Source organism: Palaemon carinicauda, chromosome 35, assembly GCF_036898095.1.
Source record: "Palaemon carinicauda isolate YSFRI2023 chromosome 35, ASM3689809v2, whole genome shotgun sequence".
NCBI classification, from domain to species: domain Eukaryota; kingdom Metazoa; phylum Arthropoda; class Malacostraca; order Decapoda; family Palaemonidae; genus Palaemon; species Palaemon carinicauda.
The window spans coordinates 35,316,948-35,336,234 of NC_090759.1; the positions used below are offsets into that span (position 1 = coordinate 35,316,948).

At 33.0% G+C, this 19,287-nt stretch overlaps 1 protein-coding gene across 1 annotated transcript in view; it reads right to left on the bottom strand.

Annotated features, from left to right (window-relative positions):
* The window catches only part of LOC137627415 (lachesin-like), a 49,514-nt gene that overhangs the window by 14,495 nt on the left and 15,732 nt on the right, over positions 1–19,287 (bottom strand). Inside the window, exons 2-6 of the mRNA XM_068358507.1 lie at positions 18,535–18,742; positions 17,824–17,982; positions 14,390–14,581; positions 12,221–12,358; positions 9,755–9,904 (exon numbers count right to left, since the gene is read on the bottom strand). Coding sequence (XP_068214608.1) covers positions 9,755–9,904; positions 12,221–12,358; positions 14,390–14,581; positions 17,824–17,982; positions 18,535–18,742 — 847 coding nt within the window. The remainder of the gene's footprint in view (positions 1–9,754; positions 9,905–12,220; positions 12,359–14,389; positions 14,582–17,823; positions 17,983–18,534; positions 18,743–19,287) is intronic.

Genomic DNA, 19,287 nt, shown 5'->3' on the forward strand with positions numbered 1-19,287 from the left:
TACTGGAACATTATTACTGGGAATACGTTTATAATGTTTAAAACGCTTTCAGAAGACTAAAAATTACAGGAACATTATTACTGGGAATACGTTTATAATGTTTAAAACGCTTTCAGAAGACTAAAAATTACTGGAACATTATTAGGCTACTGGGAATACGTTTATAATGTTTATAACGCTTTCAGAAGACTAAAAATTACAGGAACATTATTACTGGGAATACGTTTATAATGTTTAAAACGCTTTCAGAAGACTAAAAATTACAGGAACATTATTACTGGGAATACGTTTATAATGTTTAAAACGCTTTCAGAAGACTAAAAATTACTGGAACATTATTACTGGGAATACGTTTATAATGTTTAAAACGCTTTCAGAAGACTAAAAATTACAGGAACATTATTACTGGGAATACGTTTATAATGTTTAAAACGCTTTCAGAAGACTAAAAATTACAGGAACATTATTACTGGGAATACGTTTATAATGTTTAAAACGCTTTCAGAAGACTAAAAATTATTAGAACATTATTACTGGGAATACGTTTATAATGTTTAAAACGCTTTCAGAAGACTAAAAATTACTGGAACATTATTAGGCTACTGGGAATACGTTTATAATGTTTAAAACGCTTTCAGAAGACTAAAAATTACTGGAACATTATTACTGGGAATACGTTTATAATGTTTAAAACGCTTTCAGAAGACTAAAAATTACAGGAACATTATTACTGGGAATACGTTTATAATGTTTAAAACGCTTTCAGAAGACTAAAAATTACAGGAACATTATTACTGGGAATACGTTTATAATGTTTAAAACGCTTTCAGAAGACTAAAAATTACAGGAACATTATTACTGGGAATACGTTTATAATGTTTAAAACGCTTTCAGAAGACTAAAAATTACTGGAACATTATTACTGGGAATACGTTTATAATGTTTAAAACGCTTTCAGAAGACTAAAAATTACTGGAACATTATTACTGGGAATACGTTTATAATGTTTAAAACGCTTTCAGAAGACTAAAAATTACTGGAACATTATTACTGGGAATACGTTTATAATGTTTAAAACGCTTTCAGAAGACTAAAAATTACTGGAACATTATTACTGGGAATACGTTTATAATGTTTAAAACGCTTTCAGAAGACTAAAAATTACTGGAACATTATTACTGGGAATACGTTTATAATGTTTAAAACGCTTTCAGAAGACTAAAAATTACTGGAACATTATTACTGGGAATACGTTTATAATGTTTAAAACGCTTTCAGAAGACTAAAAATTACAGGAACATTATTACTGGGAATACGTTTATAATGTTTAAAACGCTTTCAGAAGACTAAAAATTACAGGAACATTATTACTGGGAATACGTTTATAATGTTTAAAACGCTTTCAGAAGACTAAAAATTACTGGAACATTATTACTGGGAATACGTTTATAATGTTTAAAACGCTTTCAGAAGACTAAAAATTACAGGAACATTATTAGGCTACTGGGAATACGTTTATAATGTTTAAAACGCTTTCAGAAGACTAAAAATTACTGGAACATTATTACTGGGAATACGTTTATAATGTTTAAAACGCTTTCAGAAGACTAAAAATTACTGGAACATTATTAGGCTACTGGGAATACGTTTATAATGTTTAAAACGCTTTCAGAAGACTAAAAATTACTGGAACATTATTAGGCTACTGGGAATACGTTTATAATGTTTAAAACGCTTTCAGAAGACTAAAAATTACAGGAACGTTATTACTGGGAATACGTTTATAATGTTTAAAACGCTTTCAGAAGACTAAAAATTACAGGAACATTATTACTGGGAATACGTTTATAATGTTTAAAACGCTTTCAGAAGACTAAAAATTACTGGAACATTATTACTGGGAATACGTTTATAATGTTTAAAACGCTTTCAGAAGACTAAAAATTACTGGAACATTATTACTGGGAATACGTTTATAATGTTTAAAACGCTTTCAGAAGACTAAAAATTACTGGAACATTATTACTGGGAATACGTTTATAATGTTTAAAACGCTTTCAGAAGACTAAAAATTACTGGAACATTATTACTGGGAATACGTTTATAATGTTTAAAACGCTTTCAGAAGACTAAAAATTACTGGAACATTATTACTGGGAATACGTTTATAATGTTTAAAACGCTTTCAGAAGACTAAAAATTACAGGAACATTATTACTGGGAATACGTTTATAATGTTTAAAACGCTTTCAGAAGACTAAAAATTACTGGAACATTATTAGGCTACTGGGAATACGTTTATAATGTTTATAACGCTTTCAGAAGACTAAAAATTACAGGAACATTATTACTGGGAATACGTTTATAATGTTTAAAACGCTTTCAGAAGACTAAAAATTACAGGAACATTATTACTGGGAATACGTTTATAATGTTTAAAACGCTTTCAGAAGACTAAAAATTACTGGAACATTATTAATGGGAATACGTTTATAATGTTTAAAACGCTTTCAGAAGACTAAAAATTACTGGAACATTATTACTGGGAATACGTTTATAATGTTTAAAACGCTTTCAGAAGACTAAAAATTACAGGAACATTATTACTGGGAATACGTTTATAATTTTTAAAACGCTTTCAGAAGACTAAAAATTACTGGAACATTATTAGGCTACTGGGAATACGTTTATAATGTTTAAAACGCTTTCAGAAGACTAAAAATTACAGGAACATTATTACTGGGAATACGTTTATAATGTTTAAAACGCTTTCAGAAGACTAAAAATTACAGGAACATTATTACTGGGAATACGTTTATAATGTTTAAAACGCTTTCAGAAGACTAAAAATTACTGGAACATTATTACTGGGAATACGTTTATAATGTTTAAAACGCTTTCAGAAGACTAAAAATTACAGGAACATTATTACTGGGAATACGTTTATAATGTTTAAAACGCTTTCAGAAGACTAAAAATTACTGGAACATTATTACTGGGAATACGTTTATAATGTTTAAAACGCTTTCAGAAGACTAAAAATTACAGGAACATTATTACTGGGAATACGTTTATAATGTTTAAAACGCTTTCAGAAGACTAAAAATTACTGGAACATTATTATTACAGAGAACAAATGGTTTGCTAATTGTAATTTTTCTATCTTGCCTTTTTATCTTTTATCTTTTAGGGCAATCACATTTTAAGATAAGATATCTTTAAATGTTTTTTTTTTATAATTAATAATAATGAACTATTGGTAACCTTTGTCTAATGAACAGTAATTATGAAACCATGTGTCTAGATGATAAATGCGACCCTTTGACTCAATGATAAATGCAACCCTTTCCCGAATGGATAGTGGCGACTTTTTATCTAACTTAATTGCGACCCTTTATTTAATGAATAGTTGCGACCCTTTGTTTGAATTATAAATGTTACCCTTTGTCTAAATTATCTTTGCAAACAAAGGGTCGCCATTATCATCTAGACTAAGGTAGATGATAATGGCGACCCTTTGTCTTAATGATAATTGCGACCCTTTGTCTTAATAGTAATTGCAACCCTTTGTCTTAATGATAATGGCGACCCTTTGTCTTAATGATAATAGCAACCCTTTGTCTTAATGATAATTGTGACCCTTTGTCTTAATGATAATAGCAACCCTTTGTCTTAATGATAATTGTGACCCTTTGTCTTAATGATAATTGCGACCCTTTGTCTTAATGATAATAGCAACCCTTTGTCTTAATGATAATTGCGACCCTTTGTCTTAATGATAATAGCAACCCTTTGTCTTAATGATAATTGCGACCCTTTGTCTTAATGATAATAGCAACCCTTTGTCTTAATGATAATTGTGACCCTTTGTCTTAATGATAATTGCGACCCTTTGTCTTAATGATAATAGCAACCCTTTGTCTTAATGATAATTGCGACCCTTTGTCTTAATGATAATAGCAACCCTTTGTCTTAATGATAATTGTGACCCTTTGTCTTAATGATAATTGCGACCCTTTGTCTTAATGATAATAGCAACCCTTTGTCTTAATGATAATTGTGACCCTTTGTCTTAATGATAATAGCAACCCTTTGTCTTAATGATAATAGCAACCCTTTGTCTTAATGATAATTGCGACCCTTTGTCTTAATGATAATAGCAACCCTTTGTCTTAATGATAATTGTGACCCTTTGTCTTAATGATAATAGCAACCCTTTGTCTTAATGATAATAGCAACCCTTTGTCTTAATGATAATTGCGACCCTTTGTCTTAATGATAATAGCAACCCTTTGTCTTAATGATAATTGTGACCCTTTGTCTTAATGATAATGGCGACCCTTTGTCTTAATGATAATAGCAACCCTTTGTCTTAATGATAATTGTGACCCTTTGTCTTAATGATAATTGCGACCCTTTGTCTTAATGATAATAGCAACCCTTTGTCTTAATGATAATTGCGACCCTTTGTCTTAATGATAATAGCAACCCTTTGTCTTAATGATAATTGCGACCCTTTGTCTTAATGATAATAGCAACCCTTTGTCTTAATGATAATTGTGACCCTTTGTCTTAATGATAATTGCGACCCTTTGTCTTAATGATAATAGCAACCCTTTGTCTTAATGATAATTGCGACCCTTTGTCTTAATGATAATAGCAACCCTTTGTCTTAATGATAATTGTGACCCTTTGTCTTAATGATAATTGCGACCCTTTGTCTTAATGATAATAGCAACCCTTTGTCTTAATGATAATTGTGACCCTTTGTCTTAATGATAATAGCAACCCTTTGTCTTAATGATAATAGCAACCCTTTGTCTTAATGATAATTGCGACCCTTTGTCTTAATGATAATAGCAACCCTTTGTCTTAATGATAATTGTGACCCTTTGTCTTAATGATAATAGCAACCCTTTGTCTTAATGATAATAGCAACCCTTTGTCTTAATGATAATTGCGACCCTTTGTCTTAATGATAATAGCAACCCTTTGTCTTAATGATAATTGTGACCCTTTGTCTTAATGATAATGGCGACCCTTTGTCTTAATGATAATAGCAACCCTTTGTCTTAATGATAATTGTGACCCTTTGTCTTAATGATAATGGCGACCCTTTGTCTTAATGATAATAGCAACCCTTTGTCTTAATGATAATTGCGACCCTTTGTCTTAATGATAATAGCAACCCTTTGTCTTAATGATAATTGTGACCCTTTGTCTTAATGATAATTGCGACCCTTTGTCTTAATGATAATAGCAACCCTTTGTCTTAATGATAATTGTGACCCTTTGTCTTAATGATAATGGCGACCCTTTGTCTTAATGATAATAGCAACCCTTTGTCTTAATGATAATTGTGACCCTTTGTCTTAATGATAATAGCAACCCTTTGTCTTAATGATAATTGTGACCCTTTGTCTTAATGATAATTGCGACCCTTTGTCTTAATGATAATAGCAACCCTTTGTCTTAATGATAATTGCGACCCTTTGTCTTAATGATAATAGCAACCCTTTGTCTTAATGATAATAGCAACCCTTTGTCTTAATGATAATTGTGACCCTTTGTCTTAATGATAATTGCGACCCTTTGTCTTAATGATAATAGCAACCCTTTGTCTTAATGATAATTGTGACCCTTTGTCTTAATGATAATTGCGACCCTTTGTCTTAATGATAATAGCAACCTTTTGTCTTAATGATAATTGTGACCCTTTGTCTTAATGATAATAGCAACCCTTTGTCTTAATGATAATTGTGACCCTTTGTCTTAATGATAATTGCGACCCTTTGTCTTAATGATAATAGCAACCCTTTGTCTTAATGATAATTGCGACCCTTTGTCTTAATGATAATAGCAACCCTTTGTCTTAATGATAATTGTGACCCTTTGTCTTAATGATAATTGCGACCCTTTGTCTTAATGATAATAGCAACCCTTTGTCTTAATGATAATAGCAACCCTTTGTCTTAATGATAATTGCGACCCTTTGTCTTAATGATAATAGCAACCCTTTGTCTTAATGATAATTGTGACCCTTTGTCTTAATGATAATTGCGACCCTTTGTCTTAATGATAATAGCAACCCTTTGTCTTAATGATAATTGTGACCCTTTGTCTTAATGATAATTGCGACCCTTTGTCTTAATGATAATAGCAACCCTTTGTCTTAATGATAATAGCGACCCTTTGTCTTAATGATAATGGCGACCCTTTGTCTTAATGATAATAGCAACCCTTTGTCTTAATGATAATTGCGACCCTTTGTCTTAATGATAATGGCGACCCTTTGTCTTAATGATAATAGCAACCCTTTGTCTTAATGATAATTGCGACCCTTTGTCTTAATGATAATTGCGACCCTTTGTCTTAATGATAATAGCAACCCTTTGTCTTAATGATAATTGCGACCCTTTGTCTTAATGATAATAGCAACCCTTTGTCTTAATGATAATAGCAACCCTTTGTCTTAATGATAATTGCGACCCTTTGTCTTAATGATAATAGCAACCCTTTGTCTTAATGATAATTGTGACCCTTTGTCTTAATGATAATTGCGACCCTTTGTCTTAATGATAATAGCGACCCTTTGTCTTAATGATAATTGTGACCCTTTGTCTTAATGATAATTGCGACCCTTTGTCTTAATGATAATAGCGACCCTTTGTCTTAATGATAATTGCGACCCTTTGTCTTAATGATAATAGCGACCCTTTGTCTTAATGATAATTGTGACCCTTTGTCTTAATGATAATTGCGACCCTTTGTCTTAATGATAATAGCGACCCTTTGTCTTAATGATAATAGCAACCCTTTGTCTTAATGATAATTGTGACCCTTTGTCTTAATGATAATTGCGACCCTTTGTCTTAATGATAATAGCAACCCTTTGTCTTAATGATAATTGCGACCCTTTGTCTTAATGATAATAGCAACCCTTTGTCTTAATGATAATTGCGACCCTTTGTCTTAATGATAATAGCAACCCTTTGTCTTAATGATAATTGTGACCCTTTGTCTTAATGATAATTGCGACCCTTTGTCTTAATGATAATAGCAACCCTTTGTCTTAATGATAATAGCAACCCTTTGTCTTAATGATAATTGCGACCCTTTGTCTTAATGATAATAGCAACCCTTTGTCTTAATGATAATTGTGACCCTTTGTCTTAATGATAATTGCGACCCTTTGTCTTAATGATAATAGCAACCCTTTGTCTTAATGATAATAGCAACCCTTTGTCTTAATGATAATTGCGACCCTTTGTCTTAATGATAATAGCAACCCTTTGTCTTAATGATAATAGCAACCCTTTGTCTTAATGATAATTGCGACCCTTTGTCTTAATGATAATAGCAACCCTTTGTCTTAATGATAATTGCGACCCTTTGTCTTAATGATAATAGCAACCCTTTGTCTTAATGATAATTGCGACCCTTTGTCTTAATGATAATAGCAACCCTTTGTCTTAATGATAATTGCGACCCTTTGTCTTAATGATAATAGCAACCCTTTGTCTTAATGATAATAGCAACCCTTTGTCTTAATGATAATTGCGACCCTTTGTCTAAATGATAATAGCAACCCTTTGTCTTAATGATAATTGCGACCCTTTGTCTTAATGATAATAGCAACCCTTTGTCTTAATGATAATAGCAACCCTTTGTCTTAATGATAATTGCGACCCTTTGTCTTAATGATAATAGCAACCCTTTGTCTTAATGATACTTGTAAATCTTTGTCTTAAAGATAATTGCGACCATTTATATGTAGATTTATTTATATTTATGATCCATTGTAAACTCCTTTGTCCCAATATTAGAAATCTCTTTTCACTCAATTTTATTCATTAATTTTCTTCCAAAAAAAATGTTTAGTATCAATATTATGATATATTTATGATGACATATCATCATAAAACATAAATCATACACTATCACAACTCATAATGCAATGAATTCACTATCTGCTATTTCTCCAGCGAAATATTATATATACAAAACCGTTTTCCGCCACGAAACATCAAAACACGCAAAACGGTTTTCCGCCGCGCCGGGGCGTTAGCTACCGAACGCAGCCGGCCTCGGCGATAAAACGTATAGGTCGGTCAGAGGCAATTCGGGAATAGGCCATCGAGGATTGGCTGGATGAAACTATGAGCCTCAAGGGGGCCACCAAACGGAATGCCCAATAACTGACCGGTACCTGCTAGGGCCATCACACGGCCGCTAACTACCGCCGAGGAGTTAACAACATGGGAGGAAGCAGAGATGGTTCTTTTCGCGCGCATTTTCAACGGGGCTTCAATCTCGGAGTCTGTCGTGTTTTTGTTGTTGTTGAACGACGCCCGGTTGAGTTGCCAAGTCATGATTTTTTAATTAAATTTGCAATTTTGATTTTTTTTTTTTTTTGGTATTTTCAATGTATTAATCATAATTTCTGTTATATATTGTATTTATCTAAGATCTATCATTATTTTCAAGTTTATTTTGAAGTTTATTTATGTAAATATTATAGAGTTAATGCATAAAAATTCCGGTTGAGTTGCAAAGTCATGTTATCTTATTAAATTTGCAATTTTACTTTTCAATTTATTTTTTAATTTCGAGTTTATTAATCATCATATATTTATATATTATAATTATCTAAGATCTGAAATTATTTTTAAGTTTATTTTGAAGTTTATATAAGTATATGTTATAGATTTATGGTATAAAAACCCTTGTTGTGTCGCCAATTTTTATTTTTTTAATTTTTAATTTTGCTTTTTAATCTTCTTTTGTATCTTGAATACATTAATAATTTTTTTGTATATATTATAATTATCAAAGATCTACCATCCTTTTGAAGTCTATATCAATAAATACAGAATTTAGACTTGAAACTCATTTTTTAAAAAAAGGCTCATATTGAAGATGCCAGTTAGGCTATTATCGATTTCCAATAGTTATCAATTTTCATCCATTTTCTTTAAGGCTTTTCAATCTACTGACTCAGAAAGTTATTTCTATAGACTGGGATAGTTCCATACAGCTTCATACAGCGTGTACATCAACCTCTCGGTGGAGACAGCTGATTGCTTGGCAATAAAAAAGGTGATTTATTGGGCTATAATTCCCGCTTGGCACCTCGCTGAGTGTTGCCACTTGGGAGGTTGCTTAGATATTGATTTGGATAAGTAATGTAGATTGTAATCACACTTACATTTTTATAAGTAGGATTTGGTTGTTTGTTTCACAAGTAGATATACTTATATTTGTGTGATTAGAATAAATATTTAAATCATTTATAAGTATGTAGTGTATAAGTATGGCGTGGTATTTTAATTTATAAAGTAACTGAATATACATATGTATATATAAATTTAAAACTCAAATTCAAATACCCTTCACAAAATATCAGTTTCATTCTTATGTATGTAAATGATATATGTATATATATATATATATATATATATATATAAATACACACACATATATATATATATATATATATATATATATATATATATATATATATATATATGTATGTATATATATATATATATATATATATATATATTATCTACTACGCCTATTGACGCAAAGGGCCTCGATTAGATTTCGCCAATTGTCTCTATCTTAAGCTTTCAATTCAATACTCCTCTATTCACCATCTCCTACTCCACAATCTACTCCACACTTCTTAGTCCTCAGCCATGTAGGCCTGGGTCATCCAGCTCATCTAGTGCGAAATAAGAAGCGTCCTTACCGTAGACTTTAATGGCGCCATCAGTCTCGCCCAGGGAGTTTTTGGCAATGCATCTGAACTGTCCGAAGTCGATTTTTTCGACCCTCTTGATCCACAATTTCATGTCCACTTTGTAGGAGCTCTCAATGACGGTCGGTTCGTAGCGGTCTCCTGCAATTGGGGGGATTAAAAAGAGCAGATTAGCTATTAGCTGTTTGGGAAGAGATGCTTTGGGTGTATGGGAAGTTCTTGCAAATGTTTGGGTGTATGGGAAGTTCTTGCAAATGTTTGGGTGTATGGGAAGTTCTTGCAAATGTTTGGGTGTATGGGAAGTTCTTGCAAATGGTTGGGTGTATGGGAAGTTCTTGCAAATGTTTGGGTGTATGGGAAGTTCTTGCAAATGTTTGGGTGTATGGGAAGTTCTTGCAAATGTTTGGGTGTATGGGAAGTTCTTGCAAATGTTTGGGTGTATGGGAAGTTCTTGCAAATGTTTGGGTGTATGGGAAGTTCTTGCAAATGTTTGGGTGTATGGGAAGTTCTTGCAAATGTTTGGGTGTATGGGAAGTTCTTGCAAATGTTTGGGTGTATGGGAAGTTCTTGCAAATGTTTGGGTGTATGGGAAGTTCTTGCAAATGGTTGGGTGTATGGGAAGTTCTTGCAAATGGTTGGGTGTATGGGAAGTTCTTGCAAATGGTTGGGTGTATGGGAAGTTCTTGCAAATGGTTGGGTGTATGGGAAGTTCTTGCAAATGTTTGGGTGTATGGGAAGTTCTTGCAAATGTTTGGGTGTATGGGAAGTTCTTGCAAATGTTTGGGTGTATGGGAAGTTCTTGCAAATGTTTGGGTGTATGGGAAGTTCTTGCAAATGGTTGGGTGTATGGGAAGTTCTTGCAAATGGTTGGGTGTATGGGAAGTTCTTGCAAATGGTTGGGTGTATGGGAAGTTCTTGCAAATGGTTGGGTGTATGGGAAGTTCTTGCAAATGTTTGGGTGTATGGGAAGTTCTTGCAAATGTTTGGGTGTATGGGAAGTTCTTGCAAATGGTTGGGTGTATGGGAAGTTCTTGCAAATGGTTGGGTGTATGGGAAGTTCTTGCAAATGGTTGGGTGTATGGGAAGTTCTTGCAAATGGTTGGATGTATGGGAAGTTCTTGCAAATGTTTGGGTGTATGGGAAGTTCTTGCAAATGGTTGGGTGTATGGGAAGTTCTTGCAAATGGTTGGGTGTATGGGAAGTTCTTGCAAATGGTTGGGTGTATGGGAAGTTCTTGCAAATGGTTGGGTGTATGGGAAGCTCTTGCAAATGTTTGGGTGTATGGGAAGTTCTTGCAAATGGTTGGGTGTATGGGAAGCTCTTGCAAATGTTTGGGTGTATGGGAAGTTCTTGCAAATGGTTGGGTGTATGGGAAGTTCTTGCAAATGTTTGGGTGTATGGGAAGTTCTTGCAAATGGTTGGGTGTATGGGAAGCTCTTGCAAATGTTTGGGGGGAAGGATTTTTTTTAGGAAGAATTTCAGAAACAAGGGGATGAAGATGAAGCTGAATTTTTTGGGTTTGGGAATTTCACAAGTTTTTTTTTTCTTTTTGGTTTGTGGAATTTCACATTTTTTTAAATTTCACAAAAGTTGGTTTTTTTTTGGGGGGGGGGAATTAAAAAAAAGGGGGTGGGAATTTTTGGGAAAAATTTCACAAACAAGGGGATGAATCTGAAGCTTAATTTTTTTTTTCAATTTTTTTTGGAATTTCGCATTTTTCTTCCTTTCTGGTTTTTGGAATTTCACATGTTTTTTTTAATTTCACAAAAGTTGCTTTTCTTGTTTTGGAATTTAAAAAAAAATTCTTATGTTTTTTGAATACCACGAAATATATATTTTTTTATTTCACAAAAGTTGGTTTTTGGAGCTATTTATGGATATTTTTGAAAGTAGTTTGATTGTATTAAGAATTTCTGGGAATTATACGAATGAGATGAGCTGTTTATGAAGAGATGCCTTGGTGTTTGGGAGAGGGGAGTTTGAAAGTAGTGTTTTAGGGGAAGTTTCATAAATGAGGGGAGGAATCTGAAGCGTGAATTTTTTTTTTTTTTTTTTTTTTGGAATTTCACAAAAGTAGGTTTTTTCTGGAATTTAACTAAAGTTGGTTTTTTGTTTTGGATTTTCAATTTTTTTTTTAATTTCAAAAGATTTAGTTATTTTGGGTTTTTGGAATTTTACAAAAATTTAGTTTATTTTGGTTTTTTGAATTCCACAAAAATTTTGTTTATTTTGTTTTTTTTTTTGAATTTCAAAAAAGTTGGTTTTAGCTACTTTGGCTAATTTTTGAAAGTAGTCTGATGACACAGGAATCTCTTGTAATCTCAAAAACGAAATTAGAAACCTGGAATATTCACTCCAAATATTGGTACATATTAAAAGTGTCTCTGAATGTGGTTTGATTGGGAATCATGTATATTCCAAAGTTAAATTTCAGAAACCGAGTTAAGATTTCCTCACCTGCCACAATCATATCTCCCTGTGTGTTCGTCCAGTAGTTGATACTCTTCGGGAAGGCCTCGGTGTGGCACTCTATAGTCAGCTCTTGCCCTATGTAGGCACCTTCGAGTTGCTGTGGAACCCAGGCTACGGGTGGGACTGGAAAAAGAAATGTGTTTGGGTTAATATTAACTAGGATGTTGAGTGGTAATTTGAGTTTTGAGTTGTAATTTAAGATTGTTGAGAGAGAGAGAGAGAGAGAGAGAGAGAGAGAGAGAGAGAGGACTGATAGAAAACCCATGAACAGACCAAGTGGAAGGACATGTCTGAGGCATTTGTTCTGCAGTGGACAAGAAACGCCTGATATATATATATATATATATATATATATATATATATATATATATATATATATATATATATATATATATATTATATATATATATATATATATATATATATATCGATCGATCGATCGATCGATAGATAAATAGATAGATATATATACAGTATATATATATATATATATATATATATATATATATATATATATATATATATGAAGCCTTTAAACTAATTTAAATAAAAATGTAACCTAAGGAAAGAAAGACATTGTTCCAGATACTAAAGTCTTCAAGTCTTGTTTTCGACAGTTAGGAATGAATTAACATCCTTAAACAGGTAGAGATATTTACAGTTTATAGCATAAATAAAGATATATTAGAGGGAAGGTTTGTTTTGATGTTTATGTATGTGATAATTTCCATTATAATAATTCAAAAACCTCTATATGGAAAGGTTAATATAATTACAAAGATGGTTAACATAAGTATGGTAAAACTCTACGGGAAAGTACCGCCACGTTCCACTTACTGTAGATAAATGTCTATGAATAGTTATTATTATTATTATTATTATTATTATTATTATTAGCCAAGCTACAACCCTAATTGGAAAAGCAAGATGCTATAAGCCCAGGGGCTCCAATAGGGAAAAATAGCTCCGTGAGGAAAGGAAATAGGGAAATAAATAAATGGTGAGAACAAATTAACAATAAATCATTCTAAAAAAAGTAACAACGTCAAAACAGATATGTCCTATATAAACTATTAATGATGTCAAAAACAGATATGTCACATATAAACTATTAACAACGTCAAAAACAAATATATCATATATAAACTATAAAAAGACTCATGTCCGCCTGGTTAACATAACATTTGCTCCAACTTTGAACTATTGAAGTTCTACTGATTCAACCACCCGATTAGGAAGATCATTTCACCACTTGGTCACAGCTGGAATAAAACTTCTAGAATACTGTGTAGTATTGAGCCTCATGATAGAGAAGGCCTGGCTATTAGAATTAACTGCATACCTAGTATTACGAACAGGATAGAATTGTCCAGGGAGATCTGAATGTAAAGGATGGTCAGAGTTATGAAAAATCTTATTCAACATGCATAATGAACTAATTGAACAACGGTTCCAGAGATTAATATCTAGATCAAGAATAAGAAATTTAATAGACCGTAAGTTTCTGTCCAACAAATTAAGATGAGAATCAACAGCTGAAGACCAGACAGGAGAACAATACTCAAAACAAGGTAGAATGAAAGAATTAAAACACTTCTTCAGAATAGATTGATCACCGAAAATCTTAAAAGATTTTCTCAGTAAGCCAATTTTTTGTGCAATTGAAGAGGACACAGACCTTATATGTTTCTCAAAAGTAAATTTGCTGTCGATAATCACACCTAAAATTTTAAAAGAATCATACTGATTTAAAGAAACATTATCAATACTGAGATCCAGATGTTGAGGAGCCAACGTCCTTGACCTACTTACAATCATACTTTGAGTTTTGTTAGGATTCAACTTCATACCCCATAATTTGCACCATGCACTAATTTTAGCTAAATCTCTATTAAGGGATTCAGCAACCCCAGATCTACATTCAGGGGATGGAATGGATGCAAAGAGAGTAGCATCATCTGCATATGCAACAAGCTTGTTTTCTAGGCCAAACCACCTGTCATATGTATATAGTATGAAAAGTAATGGACCAAGAACGCTACCCTGTGGAACATAATAATAATAGTAATGGAGTGTATATATTAATAATTAACATAATGATAATAGTATTAATGATAATAGTAGTATTACTACTATCCAAATAGTATTACTCACACTGCACTTTAAGATTAGTCCTCTTGCTGATGGAAGGCGGGACGCCGTTTGAAGCAATGCAGAGGTACGGCCCCATCTGCAGTCTGGAGACCTTTCTCATCTCCAGCTTCTCTCCCTTGACCTCCCTCACGGGATTCAGCCCCGGGTCGCGCTCCTCCAACCCGCTCATGATGCCGTTCGAGATTCCCAGCTCTGATTGAGTTGATAGCAGTATAGGAATGTTGATAACAGTATAGGGGTTTTGATAACTGTATAGGGTTGTTGATAACAGTATAGGGATGTTGATAACAGTATAGGAATGTTGATAACAGTATAGGGTTGTTGATAACAGTAAAGGAATGGTCATAACAGTATAGAGATGGTAATAACAGTACAGGAATGTTCATAACACTAGTAGAGTGTTGGTAACAGTATAGGAATGTAGATAACAGTATAGGATTGTTGATAACAGTAAAGGAATGTTCATTACACTATAGAGATGTTAATAACAGTACAGGAATGTTGATAACAGTAGTAGAGTGTTGGTAACAGTATAAGAATGTAGATAACAGTATAAGGTTGTTGATAACAGTAAAGGAATATTCATAACACCATAGATATGTTGATGACAGTAGTAGAGTGTTTGTAACAGTATAGGAATGTAGATATCAGTATAGGGTTGTTGATAACAGTACAGGAATGTTGATAACACTATAGAGATGTTGATAACAGTACAGGAATATTGATAACAGTAGTAGAGTGTTGACAACAGTATAGGAATGTTGATAACAGTATAGGGTTGTTGATAACAGTAAAGAAATGTTCATAACACTATAGAGATGTTAATAAGAGTACAGGAATGTTGATAACAGTAGTAGAGTATTGATAACAGTAGTGGGTTGTTGATAACAGTATAGGGTTGTTGATAACAGTAAAGGAATATTCATAACACTATAGAGATGTTAATAACAGTACAGGAATGTTGATAACAGCAGTAGAGTGTTGATAACAGTATTGGGTTGTTGATAACAGTATAGGGTTGCTGATAACAGTATAGGAATGTAGATAACAGTATAGGGTTGTGATAACAGTAAAGGAATGTTCATAACACTATACAGATGTTAATAACAGTAGACTAATGTTGATAACAGTAGTAGAGTGTTGACAACAGTATAGGAATGTTGATAACAGCATAGGGTTGTTGATAACAGTAAATGAATGTTCATAACAATATAGATATGTTAATAAGAGTACAAGAATGTTGATAACAGTAGTAGAGTGTCGATAATAGTATAGAGTTGTTGATAACAGTATAGGGTTGTTGATAATAGTAAAGGAATGTTAATAACAGTACAGGAATGTTGATAACAGCAGTAGAGTGTTGATAACAGTATAGGGTTGTTGATAACAGTATAGGAATGTTCATAACAGTATAGATATGTTAATAACAGTACCGGAATGTTGATAACAGTAGTAGAGTGTTGGTAACACTATAGTAATGTTGATAACAGTATATGGTTGTTAATAACAGTAAAGGAATGTTCATAACAGTATAGAGATGTTAATAACAGGACAGGAATGTTGATAACAGTGTAGGAATGTTGGTAACAGTATAGGAATGTAGATAACAGTAGTGGAGTGTTGATAACAGTAATGGGGTGTTGATAACAATATAGGAATGTTGATAACAGTATAGGGTTGATGATCACAGTATAGGAATGTTGATAACAGTATAGGGTTGATGATCACAGTATAGGAATGTTGATAACATTATAGGAACGTAGATAACAATAGTGCAGTGTTGGTAAAAGTCTAGGAATGTTGATAACAGTAGTGGAGTGTTGGTAACGGTATAGAGTTGTTGATAACAGCATAGGAATGTTCCAACAGTAGTGGTGTATTGGTAACAGTAAAGAGTTGTTGATAACAGCATAGGGTTGTTGATAACAGTATAGAGATGTAGGTAACAGTACAGGAATGTTGATAACAGTAGAGTGTTGTTAACAGCATAGGAATGTTGTTGATGACGTAGGGATGTTGAGGACAGTATAGGAATTTTGATAACAGTAGTGGAATGTTGGTAACAGTATAGGTATGTTGATTACAGCGTATCAATGTTAATAAAAACGTAGGAATGTTAATAACTTTGGAATGTTGATAATTGGTAACATTTTAAAAATAGAATAGAATGTCTATAACAGTATAGTGTTGTTGATAATAGTATGTAATTTGATAATGACTACATAGGATAGTTAGCAGATAATTAAAAATGGTTAATAATAGTATGATACTCTTAATATTCTTATATACGAACAGAATTGCAAATAACAGAAGACAGTTGTTAATAACAGAAGATAATTGTTTATTTTAATACGGTTACTTGATTGCAGTTAATTATTACCGAGGAAATGAAATCGCCTACAGCGTTATGGATTTGTTAATAATGATGTTAAAGTGATAATGAAAATATGATGTTAATGAGGAAATGAAATAATGACATAGGATCGTTGATAAGATGGTTAGTAAGGATATGGTATTGTCAGTAACATTATTAGATTGTTAATTATAATTGATAAGGATATGGAATTAATAACACGATATAGGTTTGTTAATAAGAATCTGGAATTATTTATAAGGATTATGGGATGGGATTTTGAATAAAATTAAATTGTTAATAAGAATTAACAACAGATATATTTGATTGTTAAATAGGGTATAGATTTATCACCAACTTTCAATCATCGATGAATTATTAACCGGTTCACATATACTAATGTATTGTTAATAACTACATGAGAGTGTTGATAGGTGTGTGTGTGTGATCATTAACAGTAATGTTGGATTGAAAATGAAGATAATCCGTTGGTAATAAGAGTCATTAACATTGATATTGTTACCAAGTTATTAACGTTTATAAACATTAAGGATAATTTGTTAATAACGTTTTGGAATTGTTAGTAAGGTTGTTAGCCCAAAACATAGGGTGAAAATCTCAAATAAGAATTTGTTCGTTTCAATTATCGAAAGTGATTGTTAATAAGTCACAGTACTGTTAATAAGGGCACGTTACTGATACTGGTATGCGAGTAAAGTTAATAATAAGAGTATTTTGATTGTTAGTGAAAATGGCTGTATTATGAAGGTGTATATTTTATTGCCAGTGGTGTCATTAAAAGGAAGAAAAGATGTTAATAACATGGCGCAGGACTGTTAATAATGGCATGAATCATGGGATAATTATAAGTGATAGTTAATGGTGTGCCTTATTAACATGAGGAAATTTATCAAATAGTAATGCTGATAGTTATATTAGCTTGTGCATCCGTTATAGAATTAGTAATAAGAATTTAAATACCTGTCTTGGTCATTTTAAAAGCAAGAATGAGATCTGAACACTCCTTTTCTCACCACAAGTTCAGACCACCTACAAACAATTCTTGACCTTATTTATTTACCTATTTTTTCCGAGTCCAGTACAATCTCCTTGTTGTCCTCTCGCCTCCAGACGATATTTGGTGGCGGGTGACCTTTGGCCCGGCAGGTCAAACTCACGTCCTGACCTTCCCTGATGGTCAGGTCGCCCGTTGACTCCTTGTCGATGATATCGGGTGGAACTGTTGGGAGTTGCAAGAGTAAAGGTCAAAGGTCATGTTCTTTATACACATCTGTCTATGTATCTATCCAGATGATGAAAGGAATGTTAATCGCATGTTAATGGCTGTAATCTCAGTAATCGACTTACTACCAGTTACGTAACAGAAAATCGTACGACAGTGATTATCAACCTCGCTTCGATATCGACAATCTTTACACAAAGAGATAATTTAGAACAGATTCCTGTTTGGTGGATTGTGCCTCTATTGATCAAATCTGTTAATTATGTGACTGGTAGTTGGTTGACTTTGGTGGCTTGCAGAAAAAGGTGATGATAGTCAAAATGCTAAAAGCCACATCTCAAAGCATTTACTGAAAACTGAAGCTACCACCCCTATGGGAGGAGGCTATATATATATATATATATATATATATATATATATATATATATATATACAGTATATATATATATATATATATATATATGTATATATATATATATATATATATATATATATATATATATATATATATATATACAGTGAAACCCGCAAAACCAGTTCCTCACTTACCGACCACATCCACGTAGCCCTGCTTGTACCTCATGGGGTCGGTGTTGACCTGGCACATGTACCAGCCCCTGTCGCTCTCTCTGACGTTCTTGAGTTGCAAGTGCCAAGTGCGGTGGTCGTTGTGAAGTAGCGATATCCTCGGATTGCGGGTGATCACCTGTTTGTGGATGGTCAGAATGGTTTGGGTGTCTACCTGCACCCACGCAACCTGCGCAGGAGAGGATTCAAGCAATGTAGGCCGAGATGGTGTTTTTGATTAGCGCGTTGATTATTTATTAGTGTTTTTATGTGTGTGATATGTTTTTGTGTCGCTTCGTCTCATTGCCGATTTGATTTTGGAGTTTGTTGTAGTTTTTTCGTTAGTTTAAAGTTTCTTAGTCTCTATTTCTAAGGAAGAAAGACCTGTTAGATTATTATTAACATTATTATGAGTTAAGCTACAATCCTAGTTGGAAAAGCAGGATGCTATAAGCCCAAGGGCTCAAACAGTGAAAGTGGCCCAGGGAGGAAAGAAAATAAGGAAACAGAGTAGTGTGCCGGAATGTACCCTCAAGCAAGAGAACTCTAAGACAATGGAAGACCATGGTACAGAGGCTACGGCACTACCCAAGACTAGAGAACAATGGACCGATTTTTTAGTGTACCATAGGTAAAGAGTCTCTTCTACCCTTACCAAGAGGAAAGTAGCCACTGAACAATATAGTGTAGTAATTAACCCCTTGAGTAAAGAAGAATTTTTCATTTATCTTAGTG